The 27,917-nt window shown below is 33.8% G+C and overlaps 1 protein-coding gene across 2 annotated transcripts; it reads right to left on the minus strand.

The window, feature by feature from the left end:
- Positions 1 to 2,370: 2,370 nt before the first annotated feature.
- On the minus strand, positions 2,371 to 27,273 carry LOC138712344 (maternal effect protein oskar-like). Of its 2 annotated transcripts, XM_069843998.1 has the most exons (11): positions 27,179 to 27,273; positions 26,795 to 26,884; positions 26,484 to 26,689; positions 25,349 to 25,429; positions 23,117 to 23,429; positions 21,256 to 21,437; positions 18,863 to 18,959; positions 13,166 to 13,296; positions 10,148 to 10,322; positions 6,549 to 6,624; positions 2,371 to 3,771 (listed from the first exon to the last, which is right to left on the minus strand). In XM_069843998.1, the coding sequence occupies exons 2-11, from the start codon at positions 26,871 to 26,873 to the stop codon at positions 3,669 to 3,671; spliced, it is 1,443 nt and encodes a 480-aa protein (XP_069700099.1). In that variant the 5' UTR covers positions 26,874 to 26,884; positions 27,179 to 27,273; the 3' UTR covers positions 2,371 to 3,668. The 2 variants fall into 2 exon arrangements, with proteins under 2 accessions (XP_069700099.1, XP_069700100.1); XM_069843999.1 differs by lacking the exon at positions 27,179 to 27,273 and having other exon boundaries at positions 26,795 to 27,168.
- Positions 27,274 to 27,917: the final 644 nt, after the last annotated feature.

Here is a 27,917-nt window from a genome sequence, read left to right on the forward strand (position 1 = left end):
CGAGAATGATTGTTAATACCACATTGATCTCATTTTTTTATTCACTCTTTGACACAGCATTTTCATCTTTTTGTAATTTGACATTTTGTTCTCCATTTCATAATTAAAGCGACTGATAGGTAAACTGTCACCTACATTTCATCATCTGAAAACCTACCATGAACATAATCACAAAATGTATTGAAGAATGAACACAAAGATGCAAGGAAGCTTGATAGTATATTTTTTTAATTAATAAATTTCCTCGTATGTAATCCTGAAAACTTTGCAACTAATTCAACATTAAAAAATTGTATATGGTTCAGAGAACCTCTCCACAAATTTTCATGCATAGGACCCTTCAATTAGCTGTTTCGGGCCACCATTTTTAGAGGATTGCAAGCTCTGGGTGGCCCTTTAAACACCTAATCCCCTCTAAATACTATAATTCATATTTCTTACATATTACTTTTTTCTACAAATCTTACTCCTTCTCCAAATGTTATATTATATCCATGATTTTTTGTGTCTCCTTAAAAGTGTGTTTAACAAAATTTGCTATCAGGAATTTCTTAAAACCTCAAGATTTGTGGTGGCAATATATTTTTTCTGCTAGACATAATTTTGTACATTTGGGGAGGCCGAGACATAGATGGGAGTATAATATTAAAATGGATTTCAGGGAGTTGGGATATGATGCTAGGGACTGAATTAATCTTGCTCAGGGATAGGGAGCGATAGCGGACTTACGTGAGGTTCTCAAAAGCCATTTGTAAGTATGTAAGACATCATTTTGACCTGTTTTTATATTTGACTTACTTACTTATGGCTTTTAAGGAAACCGGAGGTTCATTGCCACCCTCACGTAAGCCCGCCATCGGTCCCTATCCTGCGCAAGTTTTATATTTCACTACATAAAATAATTTTTTCCTTAGCTTTTGAGAAATAATCTGAAGGGGGGGGGGGAAAGGCCAGTTATGTTTCAGAGAGTTTGAAAGGTATGTGGAGCATATTTCTGACAAAAATTAAAAAATTTGTAGGAGGAGTATGATTTTTAAAAATACAATTATTTAAATGTACAAAAATGTTAATACTTCATATAACTTTGGACCAAATGAGATGAAACTTTGCATTAAGGCTATTTATGTGTAGCATGATATCTGTGCAAATGTCCAAAGTTGTAACTCAAACGGTTCAGAAAATTCAAATTCACCTCAGTATATTGTTCAGTTAACATGAATTTAGTTTACATATTTTCATAAATAAGCAAAGTGATTCGAAAAAGACTTTTGGGGAGGCCGAGACTAGATGGGAGGATAATATGAAAATGGATTTGAGGAAGGTAGATATTGATTGTAGAGACTGGATTAATCTTGCACAGGATAGAGACCGATGACAGGCTTATGTGAGGGTGGCAATGAACCCCCGGGCTCCTTAAAAGCCATAAGTAAGTAAGTAGGTAGGTACACTGAAACAACAGTCTAATGTCTAGACAACAATTAGGGCGATGAAAAGCTTGTCTCTTAAAACATACTTGGAAAAGAACCATTTTTAAAAGAATGACTAAAGTCTAACTAGAAGTAACTATGTGCAAAAAACAAACTACTCTTAGAAAAAAAGAACATTACTGTTTCATTTCTCATAAAATAAGTACAATTTTGTGAGAGTTTACATATATATATTTTTTTGTACTTTAGCAACTAATATATAAAATACACTAAAATAAAAGGAAAATATTACTCAGAGAGCAATGAAGGAATGGAGTGGAAAGCAAATGCTGTTTGGCAAATGATAATAAAAATATAATAACTTCTCTAATCAGTTTCCTCCATTATATCACTTTTACCCTAACAACACTGATAAATAAACACTATAATAACCATTAGTGAACATACCCTAACAATATCTCATATTTTGTCGAAATTATGACATGAAAAAGTTAGACCACGACTGGCAGGGTGGTCACTTCATAGAATTGCTTTGTTGTCTTCATCAAGTTACCTGAAATTTAAATTTAAATATCCTTGATTTATGTGTTCGCGTAGGCTTCCGCGGCTGGTGTACATGGTGTGTGGATAAGCTTCAGGGCTTCTACCGCGTTGTCTTGGTGTTCTTGGCTGACGTTTCCACCGCTGTGTTGTGGCCATCTTCAGAGCAGTTGTTGGATAAGGAAATAGTCTGCCATCTCTTATATATATAGTAGTCTCGATGGGGGGAGTAATTGCTGTGATAGGTCGTAGGTTCTCCTTCTAGCATCTGATTGATTGGTCCTACGTGGTCCAATCCGGTTGAGGTCTGTATGAAGGGGAGTATTCATATTAAATACTGGCCCTCATAAGGTCACTCTTTCGGACCTTATGAGGGCCAGTATTTAATATGAACACTCCCCTTCATACAGACCTCAACCGGATTGGACCACATAGGACCAATCATATGCCAGAAGGAGAACCTACGACCTATCACAGCAATTACTCCCCCCATCGAGACTACTATATATATATAAGAGCTGGCAGACTATTTCCTTATCCAACAACAGCTCTGAAGATGGCCACAACACAGCGGTCGAAACGTCAGCCAAGAACACCAAGACAACGCGGTAGAAGCCCTGAAGCTTATCCACACACCATCCTTGATTTATATTTTTATACATCTTATATTTTTTCTTGATTTTGTATTCATTTTAAGTCCTTTCAAAAACGTAAAATCTGGGTTTCACTGTATTATATCCTCTAATCTCCAGGCTATTCTTGAATAGGATTTACTGAACACTTTGTATCACAGAAAAGAATTAAATATCGAAAGACAATTACTACTATTCGGAAATTGCGTACTAACTGGAGAGATCACTTGTTACAAATGCAATGGTGACGACAAATTTCATGTGAACGCAAAACAAATCACTTTCAGTTATTTGCACAATGTCCTAGATGTAAAGATATCCAGTGTTTTGGAGCTACATGTTGAGGAGACTATGTGTTGGATTTGTTACTAAGAACTATTCTTCAGAACTGGATTATTCACTGATCACGGAACAGTCATATAATTCCAAATGACATGATTCATATACAATTCATATATACAAAAACCTCGCATCACATTCATCACCATGACGATCTCGAACCACACTAAATCACTTTGATCCCATGTATTACATTGCAGTTGTTTACACGAGAAAATAAAGAAACAAACGTGAGTGATTAATACAATAAAATAAGGAATACCGGCAATTTTAGGAGAGGTTTTGTATACAGACTACCTACAATAATGGAAATGTCAGTGAATGATGTTGTTGATGATGATGACGACGATTATGGCAGAGATATTACTGCTCTGTTAATTTCCTTGGTATGAAAGAGTTCATTTGTAAAATGTGGACAAAACACCAGTAAGTATGGAAACCTACTGCAAAAAGCTAACAAACATGTAAAATCTAATACATTTGATATACAAACAGGCAGCAGGATGATTAGGAATGACTCTCAGTTTCTAGGGACACAGATCCATTTCCTACGCAATATAAGAAATACTTGACTTTCCTGTTCCTCTGGTATGTTACTTTAGCAGTCTTATATATGTACCTGCTTGTGTCTATACTTTCACACAGCTAGCAGGAATGAGAGTATAACAATGTCTTAGGTATCAAAAATAATGAACTCCAATGAACTTATGAAGCACAGATGGCACAGCTATCAGTATAGTAATTTTCTTCGTAGGTATTCAATAATGCTCTTACGTCCAGCACTATTCCAGAGCACCAAATAGGCTGTAGAATCAGCAATTTTCCTTGGGAAACTGAAAAAGAAAACATATGACGTGTGAAAAGTTACATATAATTTCATCAGAATTTTGGGTACTATTAGAAAAAATAAATGATTGAGGAGATTCTACCAGAACAGATGATGATGATGATGATAGTAATACTAGTAGCAGTAGAGCCCGGACGAGAAGTTATGGCACCAGTGCGAGGGACGCATTTTAGTTCGTTTGCTTGGACTCGCCTTCACACTCAACTGGAGGGGTGTTGGGTTAGTTGGTTACTAGCATTCCGAGTGTTCAGATCGTTCTGCTACTACCGCTATTGCTAATACTGAAAACATTGTCCTTCTGAGCACCCTCATTATGGCATTGTCTAAGATGTGAAATCATAGAGTAGTTCATAGTCAAGGACATGAAATAGCATACAATGTATGGAAATTCATGTCAGAATAGGCTATAAATGGAATACCAATTCAATTGAAAAGAGTGTGTGCAAGAGTACTGGCTGCCACTGGTATTTCAAAGCAAACCTTGGCAAGAATCAAGAAACAAGGGAAAAATATTGAGCCGAAAAAGAAGATTGTTGCAGCTGTAGACAGTTCTGATGAGGAAGTCCTAAGAAGATTCCTCTATAATTTCTCTGCTAGCATAAGTAGAGGCCGACTCTGTAATCGCTTCTTCCAAGAATGGATATCAGTGTATGATTATGTGAAGAAAGTAGAGAACAATTACATTGAAAGTGAGCACGTGATGGACAGTATTTTGGAGAAAATTTCCATAAACTTAGGGACATTTGATTCCAGCACAGACCAGTCGTCTGATTCGGACGGAGAATAAGAATATAAAGATGGAATAGCGGGTGTAATTTCATTAGGTACCTTTGGACTCTTGAGTAGGAAAGTGGTGATACTAAGATAAGACTAATGTTTTTGGAAAGAGATGAAACGCATATGCCTGCCGCTCTGAGCTTGAGAACCGTAACCCAAAGAACCCCCACTCCTCTACCCTGCTGGCCGGCAATTTAAAACTTCGCGCAGGTTGGTGCCATAACATCTCGTCTCAGCTCTAACAACAGTACCGTATTTACTCATGTAATTCCCCTCCACACTTCAGAATTGTATTGTATTATCTTCGTATAATTTCTCTCTCTTATTTAAAAACATTTGACATTCTCTTTCTCTTCAAGAGTGTCTCTCGTGAAGATTCTAAGTATGTATGGAAAAAATAAGTATGGGAAACTCAAGGTCTTTATTCATCTCTTCTATTAGGAAAAATATATATGACTCCTCTGACAACAAGGAAAATAATCTGGATTTGTTGTCAGTGGAAAGTAGTGCAGTGTAAAATACAGTGGATTCTGCTTAATAGGAGCACATTAGGATCATGCGTTTTGGTCCAATAATGTTGTTGTTTTCTAATGCCAGGCGTTTGACAATAAAGTCATTTGACCTCTTGCACTCCAATATTTTTTAAAGATATTATCATGACCAGCCACTGAAGCACAGATTTTGAGGTGTTCCGAATCCATTTCTTGGTTTGAGTTGCACAATGGACAGTTAGGGGACTGATATATTCCAATTCTATGCAGGTGTTTGGCCAAACAATCATGGCCTGTTGCCAATCTAAATGCAGCTACAGACGATTTTCGTGGTAAATCGGGAATTAACTGTGGATTTTGATGCAGAGAGTTCCATTTTTTCCCTTGGGATTGTGTTATCAAATTTTGTTTGTTGAAGTCTAAGTATGTAGATTTAATAAATCTTTTCACAGAGTAATACATAGATTTAGTAACAGGTCTGTAAGTAGCAGTGCTGCCCTTCTTTGCTAAAGCATCCACATTCTCGTTTCCCAGGATTCCACAATGGGATGGTATCCATTGGAATACAATTCTTTTATTGAGTGATATTAATTGAGAGAGCATTTTAGTTATTTCTGCTGTTTGAGATGAAGGTGAGTGTTTAGAGACTATTGATAGAATAGCTGCTTTGGAGTCTGACAATATAACTGCATTTGGTCCAATAATGCAACTGATCCTCTTAACAGGAATTATATACATGTACTGTATTTGTCCCTCTAAGCTAATAGGCAGCGTTATTGGACCAAAACGCATGGTTCCAACGTGGTTCTATTAAGTAGAATTCAGTGTATGTTTACATTTATTTTCTTTACATAATAATTAATTAAGGAAATTTTTAACACAATGATCTGATTACTCAAGATTAAGCTAAGGTGCTAGAATTGACATACATACAACAATACAAAGAAAAGCCACCCATATTCTGTTATTTTACAAAACGAAGTCCAGTCTTCTTGGCTTTTTGTTTAGTTCGTTAACAACATCTTGGGGAGAAACTGTAATATCACAATAGATGTAAAATAAAAAGTGTTATGTACATATATATGAATAATATATCAATGCTTAAAAATTCGGTAAAAATGTTACAACTTATCACTTTGAAAGGGGTGGTGCGCCCTTGATGATCTCACTGCTGAGCTTTTAACCCAACACTTCACTGGACGACCCAGAAAACCAAATTATCCCTAACATACAGAAATATCATTTATAGTATCTAAACCTCGGAGTAGGCATGTTTAGTCAGGGCTAGGAACAGTCCAATGCAGCTCTTGTCTTCTAGCTGGTAAGAAATTTTTAACCTAAAAACAGTTTTTCGTAATTTCCCACAAAGTTATGGGAATGGACAAGGATCGTTTTGCAAATAAGCTCCTCATAAAATCTCCACTCTACATTACAGCATTTAGTATCCAGTCAGATTATTAATTAAAATGAGGTTACAGCAGTATTGCATACTTACTCTTCGTAATAGTCGTACATCTTGATTCTCCTACCACGGAACAGTGGCCAAATATCCACAACACGACACCACTCCCCTACAGAATGAAACATTGTGAATGAAACTATACATCAGATTTAAATGAAATATTTTAATATTCGTTTAAGTAATGTTGATTCCGCAAGTAAGGCTATGCATTAAGAAAAGAAGCAATAGCTCTTTTAAACATATGAGAAGTAGGTCTATAAGAAAATTACAATAATTTTAATTGTAGAACATGACAAAAAATAAAGAAAATACTGTAGTAAGGTATAAATTAAATGGGTCTCAAACTCGTGACCTCCACTCTACGCACTGACCTACCAGTTAACTGACAAAACTAGGGTGAAATTAGACAACATAAAGAACAGGAGATGAAATTTTTGCTGCCAATAATTCAGCAATAATTCAGTTTGGCTTTATACATCCATACCTTACATTATGGCTCTTTGATGTATGATGTTTTGAATGTATGGACACTTGAAACTGTCGTCATTTCCTTAAGCTGCTTCTATGTTATAGGTCTCATGCAGCATGACAGTGCAGTTTTTGGTGATTAGTTTGGAAGCTCATTTTTCTTTTCTCTTGTTAAATAAAGCATTTAATATTCAGGTTTATTTACGTCAATTTTGCATATTACAGTTGCAGTGAAGTACATTGATTTGGAAAAAAAAAAAGTAGTGTTTTGACCTATAGATATTTCAAATTACAGCATCATCAGTCTGGAACCTAATTTCAGTGCATACTTTTACTATGTTTACTGTTCTGCTTCGAAAATCCTCTTTCCCCTCAAAGTCCCTTTTCTAAGTCCTCGCCTTTATCTCTGCACTGGGCACATTTAACAGATCACTCAACACTGAGCTTTTTTTCGTGTTTGTTTTAGTGTTTTAATTTAGCCATCATCATTGTTGTAGCATTCATTGCACCACAAAACATACGAACTTCTTAGAACAATTAATGAATAAATCATAAAACAAATGTCGAACTAACCTAGTAGAAGTGTTTAGAGGCTATTTCATCATCATATATCCAAATTTAGATAAGACTACCTCACCTCTGTAGTAAATGTCCTGTGTCCCATGTGACAGTTAATCGAGTTGCAAAATTTCCTATTTTCAACTGTAGATAGAAAAAATATTATGATGCAACTTTATGATTCATTCGGTTTCCTGAGTCAGAGGTCAACTGTTATTTTCGTATCACTTTAACTAATGTCAACAATTAAAGTACTGTAAGTTGTTATGATCAAGCAGTTTGCTAACTACGGTATTTTTGGAGAAACAAGAAATTCTTTGACTGAGGTAAAGTTCAATAAGCATTATTAACTTTTCTTCAGTTCAATCAAAGTAAGTGAATTAAGTTTTTTATTCTCTTTATGTGTTAATGTGTTAAGTTTCACGTAATTTTTTATTATTTTTTTTTTATAATTACTTAACAATACTCTATCAACTACTAGGTTATTTAGAATCGATAGAATTGGGGGTAGTGAGGTAGTATTTTGGCAAGATAAGGCCAAGAATTTGTCACAGATTACAGGTCATTTGACTTACAGTTGGAAAAAATCTAGGAAAAACCCAACCAGGTAATCTGCCCATGTGGGAAGTGAACTCATGCCTGAATATAGTGTCAGATCAGCAGAGAAATTCTGAACTATTTTTTTTTTTATTTTAGTACGTTATTTTACGACGCTTTATCAACAGCTTTGGTTATTTAGCGTCTGAATGGGATGAAGGTGATAATGCCGGTGAAATGAGTCCGGAGTCCAACACCGAAAGCTACCCAGCATTTGCTTATATGGGGTTGAGGGAAAACCCCGGAAAAAACCTCAACCAAGTAACTTGCCCCGACCGGGAATCGAACCCGGGCCACCTGGTTTCGCGGCTAGATGTGCTAACCATTAAGGCCCATTCACAATGAAAATTAAACATAACCGTAACATAAACACAGAAGTTTGCGCCCAGGCTACCAAATGGGATCATTCACAATGATTCACATAAGCATTGACATAAACATTACCGTAAGACGTTAACATGAAAGTTTGCAAACTCCAAACTTTCATGCTTATGCTTACGTGACTTGCAAACAGAATACAATCGTGGAGTGCTGAAGTATACGACAGAATATGAGGAAATGGCGTCGTTTTTATGTTTCCATGGTTACCAAGTATGTTTGCTGTTATGTTAATGTTTCCATTGTGAATGATGGTACGATTTCTTGATTTTACCGTAACGTTTATATTCTTAAGTTAACGCTTACATTATGTTTAATTTTCATTGTGAATGAGCCTTAAACTCCACCGGCGTGGACATTCTGAACTATGCTGATGGTTTAGTTTCTGTATAATGCGAGACATTAGACGGGTACTTTCGATAATCATAGAATTAAATTTATCCCGTAACTCTGACAACAACTGGGGGTGGTGGGGGGGAAGGGGGGAAATGTCAAAATTTAATGATGAATTGACCAAGAACTGGCACTGAATGTGGAATGAATAAATTACAGTGCACACTGCAATGTTTGTAATGCAACATTATCTTTCTGTTAACATAAGGACAGTGGGTAGAGCAAAAGTCATTTGACAATGAGGAGTATAAGCCACTCGATTTTGTATTTTAAGATGGTATCACCAAAGACCAAGGAGGGAAGTGAGACGGTATATGCCGATGTGGAATATCACCATTAGTTTCTATGGCCAAAAAACATACTGTTAGTGAAAAATGACATACCGTCACTGAAAAAATATGATTCGTAAAAATTTGTTTATACATTTCTTCACAGCAAAGAGTACTATCAGTTTGCTTCGTGAATCTAAACCACAGCCTTCTGGAACTGAATTCAACGTGTATTTAGACACGTTTATTTGATATGTCAACCCTGGAATGCTTACAAGGGTAGTATTTCAGTATAGACGGCTGTGGTGTGTAGCTTGTTGCCACTTTAGTGACTATGTAATTTTGTTGTTGTTGCACTTTTTATTAATAATTAAGTAAGACACTTTAAAGGTTTAACATTATTTTAAATAATAAGACTCAATGGACATTGCAAAATAATCTAGTAAACAACTGAAATCATTTTATTAAGAAATTTAATATGCTGTGTAAGCTCCAAAGATTCGCGGTACTGACTGCACAAAACAATTTATTGTATACATCATGTATACATACATGTTGTAAGGGAGAGGGTATGCCTATTTTAAATCGAGGTATGCCAGGCGAAAATCTTGGGGTAGCATACTGCCTCTGGTTTTCTCCCACTTCCCTCACTGATAATTTTGTCATGATAGGTTTGCTGTACATATTGTCCTAAGAATAGTCAGTTGATTATTCATTTGTTTCATTAATGCAAGAGGATAGCATTTGAACATAAGAATGCATAAAAATAAATAGGGTTTTGTAGTGTCATGCGATTTATGCGCCACCTGGTATAATTGAGGCAAGAGTAATATTAGTGTGTTTATAATTTTTCAGTCCCCTACTGCTTGCATTTCCGCCACATACTCCCCCCTCCCCCCCACACTCAAAAGACATGCACGTCAGTGATTTTGCACATGTTCTAGATGTACACATCTGGGCTCTCCTTACCAGTGTCCAGCTGTGTCAGCCATCTGTTAAATGACAAAAGTGTCGACCATTTCCGCTGGATGTGGCACAGGTTCACAAGAGGGGGGATCGTCAGTATGACTACAGACTTAACCTGTGGCATCAGAATGTCCAACAAGTCAAGCATATCGGACTTCATGTCTGACAAATCCACTCCCTGGAAAACAGAAAATTAATGCAAGCTGATCACTAAATTTTTCTTAAATATATCTGTGATGTGCTGAATTATTCTGAGAAATAAAAAACCATTATTAATATTACACATTACTGAAGCAGAAGTAGGTGAAATTTAGAGACAGAGGAATCTCTTAAAAATATCAACACTATGCATACAAAATAGCATCTACATAAACTGAATATTTCTATACTTAAAGCAAAGATACTGGCCTAAAAAATCGAATAGGATAAGTATGAAAAAGTATATGCTGCTGAGAAAAACAACAGAAAAGTTGATTTTGCTGAAATTTTCAACCAAGTTCCAAATTTAAAAAGATAAGTTTTTCATTATTCACATCAGAATATTACGAGTACATTTTTTTTTCTCCAATGCCACCAGTTTGTCATTTCACATTTCTGGTCTCTCCTGGCAATGGCTTATTTGTAACTCACTTCTGAAGTTGGGGCACCTGCTGTCCCGATGATATATGGTTATTATGAAGTGCCAGGAGAGGTCTTAAACCTAAGCCTAACCTAATTTCCAGACCATGGACGAACACAGGAACATTCCTCCTTTAAGGAAAAATTCCTGTGTTCTAATAGGGAATCGAACCTGGAACTTGATGAACATAGTCAGAAGCTCTGACTACTAGCCCATGAGACTGGTTGCATATTAAAATATTTCAAGTGAAAAGAAATGGATATTATAGTTCCAGTAAACCCTTTCTAATGAATAAAAAATCTTTGTCTATTTAAATGATCATAAGCAATGTATTTTCGTATAGTCAAGTTCCACGTCTTACCATTTACTTCTAAACTAGTGCGGCAATATTTTACATTCTTTTTATTCCCATAAAAATTAACGTTGTAATGGGTGCCAGAGCACCGAAATGACAAGGAAAATTAAAAGAAACTGATACCATATTCAGGTGAAAAGTGACTTATTACTAATTTACCAGTTCAAAACCAGCATTATGATAATAAAAAAACAATTCAGAGGACCATAATTCACTAATGGTCATATGGAAGACTTGCAAGTGCAATAAATTGCAACAATTCAGATACCAATAATCTGGATCACTTAAATCCTTTAAAAAAGACTATCATTTTCCCAATCTGCCATATTTAAAGGCCCTTTGCAGAAATTTTTAAAAGAAAGCAGTGCATTTAAATTGCTAGGACACAAATCTTCGATCTCAGCTTCCTTGCTTTCCAATTTTCAACATTTTTCCACATATAAAATGCTTCTTGCAACACAAATCTTATCTCATTCACGTAAAACTTAGATGACTGTAAAGGTAAGTGTTCACTACATCGTATCGCACACATCGGACGAATCGCACGGACCGGAAAAAGACTATCTTTGCTGTAATTGTTATGTAACTGCGTTCACTACATCGTATCGGATGCATCGCCTCTCAGCAAATCCGTCTACGTTTCTCAGATGGGCAACTTTTCCGATGCGTGCGATCATGGCCTTCTTTAATAAATCAATTTTAATTGGTCAACTGTTACTATTATGTTGTGCCATGTTCAGTGTCGCACCAAAATGGCAGACAGAAAACTTATTTCGCGTGTAGAAAATTGCGAAGAATTATATACTGTAATTTGAGGCATTCCCATTACAGTAATCAAGTCGTTTCTTGCAAATATATTATATAACGAATATTTCTTTCGTTTCTTCCTATTCAATTAAGACGCATGAAGCAATTACAAATTCTTATTCGCTATCAGACGTAATTAATAGACCTAACCTCAACTCCTCTGCTTTCAGTAATGTCAATATCATACGACGTCATGTTTTAAACAGCTGATAGGGGAATCCGATGAGGTGAAGCCATTACAGTGAACGCACTGCACTTAAAATATCCGTTGCGTGCAATTCGTACGAGGAGTGCGATACGATGTAGTGAACGCTTACCTTTATATGTACAAATATTTTAAATTGGTCTGTGTTCTGATGTCACTTGCATATTACTGTACATTTCCACATGTTGAAAAGCAATAAACATTTTTTTTTCATATCAAAATCTGAAAAGCGAAGTTATTTCTTTTTAAGAATTTTTATACACAACTAATTTTTATTTATACATGTAAGTGAATGTATATTTTCTGCAAGTTTACAGCTTGTAAGACCAAAACATGTAATGCAAGGGACTTTTTTTGTGCAACTACTAAAAAAACTATTCACTTAGGAAAGGAGAATAGTGCTTTATCTCCTTGTTTACAGGGCATTTTTTTTTTTCAAATTTAACTAACATTGTGCTCTGTCCATAACCAACCAATTCATCAGAAGTATTCTCATCTGTAAGCTATTACAGACCTCAGTTACTACATCAGTAATAATGGCACTACAATACTTGGAGTTAGAAAAATTATAAATTTTCTAATGCAATAAGCTTTTCAACTAACTTTTGACACAGAAATATCAGGTTATAAGGATGATGAATTGGCCAAGAAATACATTTCTCAAATATCAAATAATACACCTGAAACACACTGCATAAATGGAAAAATTACTTAACAATCTGACTAAAGAAAAGAAATGAAATATGTGAATGAAATTTAAAAAAACTTGTTAACTAATGCTGAGTTTTTGTCATTAACAATCTTGCTCTCCAATATGGACAAAGAAATTAACTAGGCCTATATTACACTAATTCTGAAACAGTGCAGACGTATTTGTATAAAAACATAAATATTTTCTTTTAGTATGTATACTGTCTTTTTTTTTTTTTGCATAAACTAAAATCTCTGAATCCATTTATATGTTTTAATAATAACTGTGACAATGGGAAAGTTAACATAAAAACAAGATTTCACTTCTCTTTTAGAGTTTCTTACCTCCACCACGTCAACAGCTCCCAAATTAATAACCAGATATTCTGCAATGACACTTCTTTGCAATATCCTCCTATAGCAGTCGCGAATTCTTTGGCCAGATATGCATAAACCTAAACTGTATGATGAGTTACCTGTTAAGAAAACGCAGTTTCATTACATAAAGGTGACAACAGAAAATACATAGTCATATTTTTAGTAATTACATAGATAATAATCATGTACTTGTGATCTTATATGCTACCGTACATAAGTTGACACTTTACAGAGACATCCACTTAACATTGCAACCATTGTTTGACATGAAAGTGAAGAAATGACATTCATGTTGTAACTTACTGTAATTAACCAGTATTTCGTTGAAATAATTAGCTTAACACTCATGAAACAGTTGTCCATCTGTTATCAAGCAAAATATGAAAAACAAATATAATAAATGACATAAAACGAAATAAAAGAAAGTAAAATAAAATACAGTACAACGAAATAAAGTGAAATACCGGTAATACATTATTTAAATGTATATACTGTAACTTGCATAAATTGAAAGTTTTTCTATGAATGGAAAGATTATCAGCACGAGCAGTAGACAAGTGCTGAAATTATAATAGTGCAAAAGAGTCCAACTTACAGAGAAGTAGCTTACATAATTTTATTAATTTTCATAACAAAAAACTAATCTTTCAGAAGAGATTTATTCTACTCTCATATTAAAAATGTAACCTACGATGTCCAAAGAGAACAGAATTCCTAATAGCTTACAGTACCTATGCAATGGGCCGATTTTTAATATTAACAGTAATGGCATTCTACTTTTATGGTGACAAGGTTTCTTAATAATTATAGACCATGTGCGATAAAGTGATTTTATTTCATTGCGTGCAGAAAAGACTTACCTTTCATATGCAAAACTGTTTCGAAAACCTCTACATTTTGTTATGGTAGTAAATAATAGTAATTTGTTTGCTACCATAACAAAATGTAGGTATTTCCTGAACGGGGTAAAATAAAGTTACTTTATTGCACTTGTGCAATAAATAACTTTATCATACACCTACATTATGTTGTTGTACTAATGTTGAGTTCTTGGCAATAAAGCCTTTAACTCTCTTGCTCTCCAATATTTAACACACACAGTCTTTATAGGTAGTCAAAATCGTTCACAATATTGTATCAGTGCCATAAAATATTACCATGCAAATTAAAACGTTACAACTTCTATTATGGTGGCATAACTTGTGCCAAAGTATAACATTATAAACTGATTTCATAATATACTATTATTGTACATTTCATGGTCTGCTCTATTATGTTATATAAAAATCGATTCTGACCTTCTGTAATCTACTAGAGATTCTATTCTGTTTGGACAACTTAGGATTTATGTTTTGATTATGAGAAAAAAATAAATTTCTTCTAGAAAATGTGTTTTATTGTTATGAAAATAAATAAGATTATATATGCAACATGTGAGTAATATGCGTCTTTTTACACTCGTGTAATATAGGCTCGTGCTGAGAATTTTTCCACTCCATTTTACACATAATTTACATAAAGCAATATAAAACACAATAATGTAAAGTAAATCAAGGAATTGAAGGAAAGTGAAATTAAAGTAAAATAAAAAGAACGAAAATGAAATTAAATAAACAAAAAATGATGGAAAGTAAAATCAAATACGGTATAGTAAAATAAAATATGGTCACAAACAAATGTAGTTACAAAAAATAAAGACACAAAAATGAAAAATAAGACTACATTTTAAAAAATCAAAGTAAATAAATAATGTAAAGTAAAACAAATGAAACCAAATAAACAGAATAGATGTAATAAAGTGAAGTGACATAATACGAAATAAAATAAAAGTCGAAGCATTATACAAAAAGATGCAATATCTCATTCACTTAAACACGTCACACTTTCAGCTACAAATGATATCCAAGCCTTGTACCCACCTATAACGTTTATTCTGTCCATCTGTGTGCATGAAACAACTCAATAAGAACAAATGAAGAGATTACAAGTAAAAAGCACATTTCTTACTTGTACAACCAATGAAATTACAAGTGTAATATGAATATATGTATTATATTTTAATGGGAGCTTCGAGTTGGATGGTGATAAGTCAACATGCTGCTGACATCACTAAAAGAAGTCGAGAGTCTCTCCAGTCAATAGAAGTTTTTTATTACTCAGAGGACCAGCCAAGCTAAATGGAAGGAGTTAGACAATAATTCAAGTGGAATAGCAAAGCAGAGTTGTTCATGAGAAGGACTCACGTCTGTAGATATTACAAAACAGATGTTTGAACTCCACCCTAACCAAAGAGTTCATAAACATCTTTACCAGAAAACTCAGGGCACTCGGAATTTTCTGTAACCATATTTCGTATCTTAAAGAGTAGAGTACTATTTATTCTGTATAAACACTTTGTTACTTGCTTGTGAAAAGGATTTAAGATTCCCTTCCTCACTTTGACTCCTCAGGGGCCCAACCTGTTACATGGTGATAGTGAATCATTATACAAACATATGAATTAATTTACAGACAGTCCCTAAGTTATATAATCACAAACACACAATTTTGTTCACAATCTTTTAAGAACGAAAATTAACTTTCCTCAAGATAATTTTGAAAGGACTACATGCATTGCTTTAAAGCCAAACGTTAGAGTACAGTATATTAGAGTCCAATTCAGATTAGGATAATGGACCTACACTCATGTTGAATGTTCTACACAAGCGTGAAACAAGCAAATGTACTATGAACATTTGGTTGTAAAATAACCAGGCTTTGCTTCCATTTGTTTACATTTCCATAACAACTTTCTTGCTGCCAAATTTTACTGTAGATGACGAGTCCGGATCCCTTTGCACTTGGTCATTCCAGCAGAATGTGTGTTGTCCCAAAGATCTCCTCCCATCTGGTAGTTCTTTCCAAGCAACTTTTATCGGGAAATGTTCTTCTCTTCTTATTAGATGTCCTAACCAGCCCAATATTGTACTTTTAACTATGGCTACAACATCTGAATCCAGGTACAGGCTTTTTACTTCCCTATTATTCCTGATTCGCCACTGTTCTTTATCTTGAATGGCACCAAAAATCTTTCTCAATATTTTGTTTTAAAAATTATTAGTGCATTCTCTGTTTTCTTTGTTAAAATCCACATTGCTGCTCTGTATATTAAAATGAGAACTATTGTTTTGTAACATTTTATTTTTGTGACTGTGGTAAGAATTTTGGAAATCATCAGTGGTTTGAGAGCAAAAAAACATGTTTGCTTTTGAGATGAGATGAAAGATTTCGATTTCTATTAAATTTTTATCTGTGATTTTATTTTTAGATATTGGAATTCGTCGATGATATAATAATAATAATAATAATAATAATAATAATAATAATAATAATAACAATAACAATAACAATAATAATAATAATAATAATAATAATAATAATAATAATAAATTTACTGTTTAATAATGTTCACACATTTCTCCACAACCTATCATTAAAAATTATTTGCTTTTATTCTTCTCCTTTATTACTGTTTATCTGTCCACAAATTTTCTTAAATGTTCCTCTCCCTCACTGACGTAAGAATTCCCCCTATCCAGTAAAAGATGATCTTTCCCTTTTCCTTCGTTCAGGTGGTATCCATTTCATGATTCTCTTTAGCAATCTTTCATCTGCCATTCTTTTTTGATCCATACTATTGCAACTGATGATGATGATAGTAATAATAATAATAATAATAATAATAATAATAATAATAATAATAATAAATATTTATGTTTGCATATTAGGCACACAAGCGTATCCTTTACATAAACATTATTGAATTTGTAATCAAAGTTTGAAACTTCTGTTGCAGACAATTTCAAGTAACAAACAAGCCATCCTGTGTTCTTACAATACTTACAAATGGCTTTTAAGAAACCTGGAGGTTCATTGCCGCCCTCACATAAGCCCGCCATTGGTCCCTATCCTGTGCAAGATTAATCCACTCTCTATCATCATATCCCACCTCCCTCAAATCCATTTTAATATTATCCTTCCATCTACGTCTCAGCCTCCCCAAAGGTCATTTTCCCTCCGGTCTCTATATGCACTTCTGGATTCGCCCATACGTGTTACATGCCCTGCCCATCTCAAATGCCTGGATTTAATGTTCCTAATTATGTCAGTTGAAGAAGCCATCCTGTGCTCTACCAGTAAGATTTGATTATGCTGACTTCTTCCATTAGGCATCACTGCTGGTTAATTTTACTCTAGGTGTGATGGTTCTGATACGAAAAGTTGACAATAACGATTATACAGTGTTAATAACCCGAAGTGTGAAGATGTCAGAATAATTTAAGATTTACTGTACTTTGAGAATACAAAATTAAGATAATAATAGTGAAATGGAAATCCATTAATACAAATTTGTCAGGTCCTTCTGCATACCATAGAAGTAGACACGTCCATCGTCTTAGTAAATCACATTTGCTTAACATTTTATGTATGAAATTAATTTATACTAATTGTGCAGTGCTATGACTCCACTTACTAATATTTGATAAATATTAACATGCTAAAATTAATTTTATTAATCTTTTTTTTTTCTCTCTTAGTTAACTTCAAACATCAACTGAACCTTGCTGGATTAACACGTTAACTTAGAAAAGTGCTTAGCTTAATTGTAATGAGCCACTGGCAGGTAGCCAAATTCTTCACCCTCTAAAGGCCCATTCACAATGAAAATTAAACATAAACATAACGTAAGCATAAAATCTTGTGTCCATGTTATTTAATGAAAGCATTCACAATGAATTACATAAGCATAAACTTAATCTTAATCATAAGACGTTAACATGAAAGTTTGCAAACTCCAAACATTCATGCTTATGTTTATGCGATTTGGAAACAGTACACAAGCGGAAAGCGTGTTTTCACTTTTTGTTTAACATCTCATGGGCTTTGCCTACAGTCAATATTTTGATCTATTGGCCGTGATGATAGCTAGGCGCGCAACATGGAATCATATGACGAAAAGTTGATTATTTTATACCAAGAAAACCCTTGTCTATACGACAAGAAACATAAAACATACAAAGATATTACATTAAAAGAGAATGTAAGGAAAAAAATAGCACAGAAAATGAATTCTGAAGGTAGGTATTTGTTAAATCATTTTATAGATAACATTATTTTATAGTTCAAAGTATTGGTGTTTCAAAATATATTAGTATGTGAATGTGGTTATAAAAGTCCCCCTGTTGTATTCTTCTCTGATTCAATGGATGAATCCACCATCGTTTTTTACATCTCCGTTTCTTTGATTTCAAGTATTGAAAGCCATATACTGATGCCATTGTAGTTATTAGAAACATAAATTGAATAGCTACATCGTCAGTCATTGTGCAATTCTCCATTTTTATGTAATAGATTCTGTAGTTTTGTTGATTCGGTATGTTTGTTTCCACACACGTGTTATGTTTATGTTATGTTTAATTTTCATTGTGAATGGGCCTTGGCTACTTAAGTTTGTGGCATATGTTTATGTGCTTATGTTAATGTTTACGTTATGTTTAATTTTCATTGTGAATGGGCCTTAACATTTAGCATGTTAAATATGGGCGGACGTGATGTCAGTAACAAGCATGTTAATTCATAAATGTTAACAAGTGGAGACTTGCCATGATAATGATGAGAACTTACGCCTATGTTGAGATGTTTCTACTGCTTTGTTGGCCAGGTTGAGGAAAAAATCATCTCCTATCATCTGATGATTGAACAGCATGGGCTCAATAAGTGACTGGAAAAAAAGAAAAGCCCTATATATGATCTAACATCTTACATTTAACAGATATTTCATACAACACTAAATTTCATTGAACATAAATTCATATATGTTTCCATGCTACAAGGATGCCCATTGTCACCAACACTTTTTAATCTGTATATCGGGGAACCTATAAATAAATGGCAGAATAATAATAAAAATAAAACATTTAACAGAAATATTTTAATAACAACTCTTTTATTTGATGACGACTAGATCATAAGAAATATAGAAAACAATTTACAGGTTACACTACATGGAAAGCAATGAGGAAATATAATACGAAAATATGAGACAAAAAGGCAAAGAGAAAAATATCTATTCATTGTAAAATTCTTACAGACAGCTTACTAACTCAACAAGTTAACATTCTGAAATGCCTGGAATATAACATTAGTTTGAATAATTTTAATGATTTAGATGTGAAACTCAGCGATTTTAAAATTATGTATGGCACTACAGGAAGCAAATTACAGTGAAACCTCTCATTTACGGACATCAAAGAGACATAACAATCTGTCCGCATCTCGGAGGTGTCCTTTATTGGGAGGGAGGTTCCCCAATCTAACAGTAAATTTATAATATGCATTATGTATCCCTTCACGCTTTAAATAAAATGTATTACTGTAGTTTAATTCTAAATACAGTATATAGTACTACAATAAATTCTTTGCAACTCTGAACTATAGTAGATAAAACAGAAAAAGGAAAATACAGTACTGTGCCATGCAATTTTATTCTAGTTCTACAGTTATGCAGTACTGTAATTTACAGTTTTCAACTTAACCTTTACATTCAGGTGCCATGTTTCTCGAAACAGAACAACTGATTGAAGTGAAGAGAATAACCCTACTAACACCATCATGTGTCGAAATCAATTTCACGATCACGGAAACCTTGGACCCATTTTAAATTTTATTACTTTTTTTTTTATCCACCCACTTCCAACTAACAAGGGGTAGCTGGCTGAGCTAGTGGTAACCTATGAGAACCTTGTTGTCTTCTTAATGTTAAGGAATTTCTGTACAGTTCTCAAAACTAAATTTGTGCTAGATTGTGCGTATTTGCTTGGTTTCCGCACAAAACCAATCCGCGGAAAGTCTAAAATTTCACATTCAGTATTCCCAACCTAACACACATAACAATTTCCCTCTTCTTACCGCTTAAGTGACATATTAATTTTATTGCTTTAGGCTTTTAACATATTATTTTTAGAGACATTCAATATAGTAATAATTATAAATTGGAAACTTACCACTGCAATTTCACCTAAATTGCACTGTTAATTATTGTTTTTAAATATTTGCAAAAATTAAGTAAACCCTACAACCCCACTAAAGTTACTGCATTCGTGATGCAAGTAACATTAAGGAAGCCTGCTGGAGTAACACAGAAAATATTTTAAAGCAACAATGTTGAAGATAGATATTTTTGTTTTGCAAATTTGCCGTCACTGAACAGAAACCAAGATGGAGATTTCATTGCAACTAATTAGAAATTCCTCTTTCAGGTATGTAATAAACGATCTTCGCACAAAATAATGTACGATACACGAGCAGTATGTTTTCTTTCAATTCTCGGAAATTAAAAAAACTCAACTATGTTTCGCTTTTTCAAACTTTTCCTCGAACATGAAAACTTCAACATACTGCTCTTGTAACGCATATTACTATTTCCATTATTGTAACACATTAGGTCTTGAAATCCAAGTTCTGTCCGCAGTCAGGAGGTAAAGCAAGCTTAAGGACTGTGAAATAGCTGTCCGTGTCCGTAAACGAGAGTTTAATTTATCATTACTTCTATATTATTTCAGTTGGGACATAAAAATCTGTCCACATATGAGGAGTGTCCGTATCTTGGTGTGTGTCCATGGGGGGGATCACTGTATATGTAAAGCACTGAGGATAATATTTTGCCCCAAATAATAACACCTCATATGAAAGGAAGACAGACAGAAAGACTTGAAACAACAACAGAGGAAAAAAAAAAAAAAAAGATTGAAGCAACAAAGCAAAGCTTTTGAAATTCATATATACACAGACATAAACTTTTTATGAAACATGTAATTGCAATTTTAAACCAAAATATTCCAAATCTACACAAGACTTAAAAAAAAAAAAAAAAAAAAAAAAAAAAAAAAAAAATACCATGGGATCACTCACGCCTCCAATGTCAGTCACATAAACACCCACACTACAATGGATATACAGTATATTTACTATTCATTCTGCTCCTTTCTACCACAAAATACATAAATCTGTACACCAACCTGGAAGTTTTCTTCGATCCGACTGCCACGTCTGCTAGCAAGAAATTCACGATAGGCAAGCTCTTCACTAAGAGATAGACTTGCAGAGTAAGAGTCACTGCTCTCTGGTACCTGTGTGTTCTGTACAGTCACTTTGAGAACATTACCCACTACTGATGCCAATCTGTGACGGGGTCTGTCATCTGTAAATATCTCATCATTAGTCAAGACCACGGAAAAAAAAATCGTGAAAAAATCTGTACCATTTAAATGGCATGTACTTCCTCATAACATATTGAGTGCCCCAATAAAAAGATACCCGTTTTTAATGTTTTATATTAAAAAGATCTAAAAATACATTTAAGCCTCATTCAGATCTCAGATGTTCTTCAAACTGTCAGGTAATATCCTGCGTAATTTGTATAAAATGAACAAAGAAGAAATACCAATCTATATCACAGACACACTCATTGCTAAAACTCCAGTTGTGAACGAAGTTCCTTCATACATTTTTAAGTTAGGTGCCATGGAACTACTCTGCAGCACATATAAGGATCCCCTTCAAATTTATACAGATAGATCTCTAAATCCTAATAGGACATCAGGAACAGGGTATTATATTCCAAAATATCAAGAAAGTTATTTCATACTATGTTCATCCTCCTCCAGTCTTGACATTGAATTGCTAGCTATTGATGCTGCTCTTCAGTGTGTTACTCAAATTTCTGAAAAATCTATTTGCATACTTACAGACTCCAAGGGGGCTATATTTAATATAATTAAATATGTACCAAACCTATAAGCACATAGAATTATTCCAATTAAGAAACAACCAAGTAAACTAAAAAAAAAACTCCAAAAGGAAATAACATTTCAATGGATACCTAGTCAATATAGTATACCAGGAAACGAGAAAGTCGATAATATTGCAAAACAGGCAACATATTTGCAACCAAGACCTCTTCAAGTGATATCTCTATCCAGTGCTTTTGCTTCAGTAAAATCTCATTTTATATACCTATGGATCAACAATTGGATCTCCTCTGACAGAGAAAAAATTTTACAGTCTGTACAAAAGAAACTAAATGACCTGGAAATGTAAAAAAACTTGCCCAGACATCTTCAAACATTTTTAATAAGAGCCAGAACAGGTCACATTGTCACACAGTTGTACCTACACTGATTTCACATTTCTGATAATCCTACTTGTCTGTGATGTAATAATCATGATGAAGATTTGGACCACATTCTTCTATACTGTCCATCCATAAACCACAAAAGAAGTAAATTAAAATCATCAGTACCAGTTGCAGAAGACACAGCCCTGCAGTATATACTGACTACACCCCAACTCTGGCTACTAGCAACAGGCATCTATAATGAACACCAATCAAAATACCCTTCATTTCTCGTGAGAAATGAAAACTGAATAGACTACAGTGGACTTTATGTTGTCAGCAAACAGCTGGACACATTAAGAAGGTTGATTGGTGTTTTATATTGCATAAAGTTAGTATAACATTTTTCTTTCGTTTCCAGATAATTGTTGTGCAAGCTTGGGAGACACAGTGGTTTTAACTTCACCACAGATAATTAGAATCGTTTAATTTTATTTAGAAACCAACTCAGTACTAGAGAGACAATGTAGATATCTTTCATATCCCTTTATAACACAATGGGAAGGAATCCACTGTAAACTAATTTTATTTGGAGTTCAGGCAAATCACGACCACAGCCATTTTGAAGTAGACACCATTTTAATTAAATGTGGCAGTTGCAACAATTGTAAGGTATGATCCAACTCGAGTTTTAACTTATATTGCATTTTACATCACTCAAGAACTTTTAATTAGACAGAAGTCATTCTAGGCTATCTACTTACAGGAATCGGAGTCATCATCTTCATCTTCACTATCCTCCGTATCTTCCTCAAAAAATCTATCCTGCTGCAAATTATTACCATTTCTAGAAGGATAAGTATATGTTCTGCTTCCGTAATATGAGTTTCTGGTAAAGCTATTAACCATCCTCGAAGGATATTCATCTACTCTGCTGTGATAAAATGGAGCTCGTCTTGAAGAATAGTTGTTGTACGAATTATACTGATGTGCAGTCCTCTCTTCATTCCAGCCATTTGAAGTATAAAAAGACTTTGTACTCTTTTTCTTTGGTGCACCATAAAAACTTTCTTTCTCCTGTAAAGATACGAAGATTCTATTGAATATACAAAAGAGAATAAACCAGCCTGCAACAATAAACAGTATATTGTGTGTGTGTGTGAGAGAGAGGGAGAGAGAGAGAGAGAGAGAGAGAGCACATACATATACAGATCTTGAAGTAAATGCTAATTACCATTTTATTTTATTTTTTTCAAATACAGTGAAATCTCAGTATATTGTAGTTTTCATCAAAAAATTGTTATTTATACTGCTACTTCATTTTGAAAAAATATATTATAATGGAACCCACAACACCTATACAAAACTACAGGTAATATATAATACAACATTAAGTTTTAAAACTAACCTAAAGAAAAAAATATATATATTATCCACAACAAATATACTCATAGTACTGTATACTTACAGTACAATCAACAAACTTTGAAGAAGTCCTTAACTGTATTCTTTTTTTTTTATATATATATATATAATTTATCTTCTACATATTGTTCAGGTTTACTCAATGACTTTGAGAATCATCTCTGACACATTTTCAATTTCTTCTACCTTTACCTACCTATACTTAAGCTGTAGGCTTATGAAGTCAACAGAATTGATCATTCTTGCTACAAATAACCCTAGACAAGGTAAAATGCATGCAAGATACTTTACATACAAAACTACGTTTCCAGCTAACATACCGGTATTCAGAATGAAAATAGATATAGGCTACATGTTACATAAAATCAGGAAACAATTGGCATTCATACAGTCCTCTCTGTAGATTGAAAACTCAAAAAAGTTTCATATCCATGGTTCAAGAATTAAAACAGAAAATCAATATCCCGAATTTAAAAGAAAACTTACAAATTAAACCAAACCCTTTAACTCTATTAAATATAGAATATAATCTAAATTTAACAGAAGAAATATTGAAATCAGAAGTAAACACTGAAATAATGAAACAATTGTCTTTAGAGACAATTAATATTAGGTACTCTCCACAAAACTGGCTTCATTTATACACCGACGGATCCTTGATCTCCAGAGAACAAGGTGCCGGTGCAGGTGTTACGTGCTATCTCTTCTCACTTTATAGATCTCTTGGATATGGAACAACAAGTTTTGATGGAGAAATCATTGCAATCAGTGAAAATCTCAGGAATCTTCTATGCCACATCAATAAATTTAAGAATGCAGTTATATTGTCAGACTCCAAAGCAGCTATTCTATCAATAGTCTCTGAACACACACCTTCATCTCAAACAGCAGAAATGACTAAAATGCTCTCTCAATTAATATAATTCAATAAAATAATTGTATTCCAATGGATACCATCCCATTGTGGAATTCTGGGAAACAAGAATGCGGATGTTTTAACAAAGAAGGGCAGCACTGCTACTTACAGACCTGTTACTAAATCTACGTATTACTCTGTGAAAAGATTTATTAAATCTACATACTTAGACTTCAACAAACAAAATTTGATAACACAATCCCAAGGGAAAAAATGGAACTCTCTGCATCAAAATCCACAGTTAATTCCCGATTTACCGCGAAAATCGTCTGTAGCTGCATTTAGATTGGCAACAGGACATGATTGTTTGGCCAAACACCTGCATAAAATTAGAATATATCAGTCCTCTAACTGCGCATTGTGCAACTCAAACCAAGAAATGGATTCGTAACACCTCAAAATCTGTGCTTCAGTGGCCGACCATGATAATATCTTTGAAAAATATTGGAGTGCAAGAGGTCAAATGACTTTATTGTTAAACACCTGGTATTAGAAAACAACAACATAAAATCTGCAGTCAAGAACAGATAAAATAAAGATGCAAAAGTTACAAATCCTTCTCAACTTAAAAAATTTTCGTACGTAATAATTAAATTATCACAAGTAATGATAACATAAAATTGGAATATTAAAAATGTAAAATACAGATACGTACAAGATACCTGCTGGGATACCTCTGCATTCTTCCTCTCGCATTAAAGTCTCTCGTCTTTATCTTCGATATCCTAGGTGAAATCTAGAAGAGACAGGAAAAACAAGGCTTATGTTAGATTAGAGCGAGAGAGAAAGAGAGAGGCAAGAATATTCTGATATTTTCAGAAAATTAAGTTATTCTTACATTTATGGTGCAAGCTTCCTGGATAAAGCGTTAATAAATAATTGAATGTCATTACTAACCGCCAACTAGAATAAAAGAAAAGCCTGCCTGCAGACTGCATAGATATAAGAAATGCTAAAATCGTGTCTGTCAAAATTTCGGAATAGATTTTTATAGTACTAATTACTTTCTCTATATTACATTTGGCTGTAAAGGATTTACTGAAAAGATCATAAAACTCAAACAAGGGCATATTTTACTATCAGAATAGGCTAATCTAACAGGTGATGATCTACTAATGGCAATTCTCATCGAGGGAGGAGAGAGAAACATGGGTATTCCACACATACCTACCATAATAGGCGACACCTGAAAACATTCAGACATGAAGATATTGAAAGTATCCATCATTTAAAAACCATCCATTTTAACTGTGATGAAATGTTACTTGCTTCGGGTTTATTCATATTGCCGTTATTGTACATTTGTGAAAATTGCAATGTTTCCAAGCCTGTAATCTTACTCAACTTCACCATCTGAGCAAGAAAGTAAGTTCTAATGATGAAACCATTATGACTAACACAAGCCTCTCACCTCCCACTTGTTCGTCTAAAGAAAAAGGTATGTCTAACCTTTCAAACAGTTATTTTTTACTACAGTAAATGGGAAAACTTCAGTATACGGATACCTCACTGAACAATTATCTTGAAATACTAAAAAGAGAAGATTTGTCTGTATTTGTCGAATGCGCATCATCATGCTTACGAAAAGGCACTTTTCAGTACCAATAATTTATTTTGTGTGCACAGTGTTGCAATTTTGAAGTAAGAGGGAAAAGAAAGTACCCGTGTTTTAGAATTTATCCCGTTTAAAGACGTTTGTGCAAAAAATACGTTAATAAAACTTCACCAGAGAGAGAGAGAGAGAAAGAACAAAATTCTTCATGACTATTATTCTTTTCACATTGCTGTACCTTTCTTCTTTTTCTTTGTGCCTCTTTCTGCTTGTTAACCAGTGCTGTAATATGCGCCACTTTCTCGTCCTCTAAAGTTAATACAGTTTTGCCGTCTTCATTTCGGGTAGCTTTAATTTGCGAGACACTTGATATGAAGCCACCCAATGACTGGAAACCCAATCTCTTATAAGGGATAGGTTCTCCAACAAGTTCTTCATATTCACCTACAATAAAAAAACGCATTACTGTATCCGCAACTTCAAATAAGAGTTATCACCATTATTGATTATAATAATTACTTCCAATTAAAATACAAGAAGCCAGCTCACCATTGAGTTCAACAAGTGGTACTCCTCCTTTCCTGGATACTATGCAGGACTTGATCATAGATATAGTTTCTTGCTCCATGTTTTCATTGACTTCAAAGTAAATGTTTCAATTTAATTTACAATCCAACCTCTACAAAACTCCTTCAAATTATCATTATAAAATATATAATCGGATAAACTCCAGAACATGGATTGCACCCTTTCCCTCTTACTTCAAAATTCCAACCTTGTGCACACAAAATAAATTATTGGCACTGAAAAGTGTCTTTTCGTAAATATAATATGCGCATTCGACAAACGCAGACAAATCTGCTCTTTTTAGTATTTTAAGACATAATTTGGTAGGTGCAATCCATGTTCTAAAAGTCATATAACATAACCTACCGCAGGTTCATTGAAACAGAAAAGATAAAGGTACCTAGCGTGCAAAGATACTAACGTAAATGATGCGCTTCACCATTTGAAATTGTGTTCATAATTTTCTCAGGTTGGCCAACTTAACATTTAACTTATTTTGAATAGCAATTAATACATTATTTTAGGCAGGAATATAAGGAAGTAATAACACTCATTCTTCTTTTAATATGCTTTATGTAGTGCTTCTTTTCATGAAAATAATATAAAATTATCCATATACTTGTACTTCTCACATATATAATGTAAGGGCCATATTGGCACACTTTTATATCGATCACGTGTCTTCCTTGGCGACGAAATAATCGTCTGCTGTGTGCAATCTAATTGCAATAGTTTTCAAGGTCGACAAATTTGTTTTTATAGCAAGAACTGATAACAGTTCAAGCTCATTACAGCAAAAAATGGGAAACAATAACGTGAAGATGCCGGAAGAAACAGCATCAAAGAAACTGAAACCTTGTTGTGCATGTCCAGAAACAAAGAAAGCAAGAGATACATGGTAAGTACATCCCATCTAACCTACAAATAATGTCTACTTTGAGTATTCTCATTTTTGTAATGTTACTTAAGAAACCAAGTGTTTAGCTGGAGTTTAAAAACGTGAATATATTGCGGTAATAATGTAATTTAATATGTTAGAAATGTATAGGCGTACCTTATAATCACAGACAATTAGGCTGTAATATTCCAGTGCAATAGATGAAAC

The sequence above is a fragment of the Periplaneta americana genome, chromosome 13, assembly GCF_040183065.1.
Source record: "Periplaneta americana isolate PAMFEO1 chromosome 13, P.americana_PAMFEO1_priV1, whole genome shotgun sequence".
Classification (NCBI taxonomy): domain Eukaryota; kingdom Metazoa; phylum Arthropoda; class Insecta; order Blattodea; family Blattidae; genus Periplaneta; species Periplaneta americana.

What these genes read in the sequence shown, in the direction of transcription:
- LOC138712344 (XM_069843998.1), bottom strand. Translation starts at nt 26,873, where the DNA reads ATGGAGCAAGAAACTATATCTATGATCAAGTCCTGCATAGTATCCAGG. An exon ending in GGATCGAAGAAAACTTCCAG is followed by an intron (nt 18,960 to 21,255) that starts GTTGGTGTACAG and finishes CTTTTTTTCCAG; the next exon opens with TCACTTATTGAGCCCATGCT. An exon ending in ATGTACGACTATTACGAAGA is followed by an intron (nt 3,772 to 6,548) that starts GTAAGTATGCAA and finishes TTTCTTTTTCAG; the next exon opens with TTTCCCAAGGAAAATTGCTG.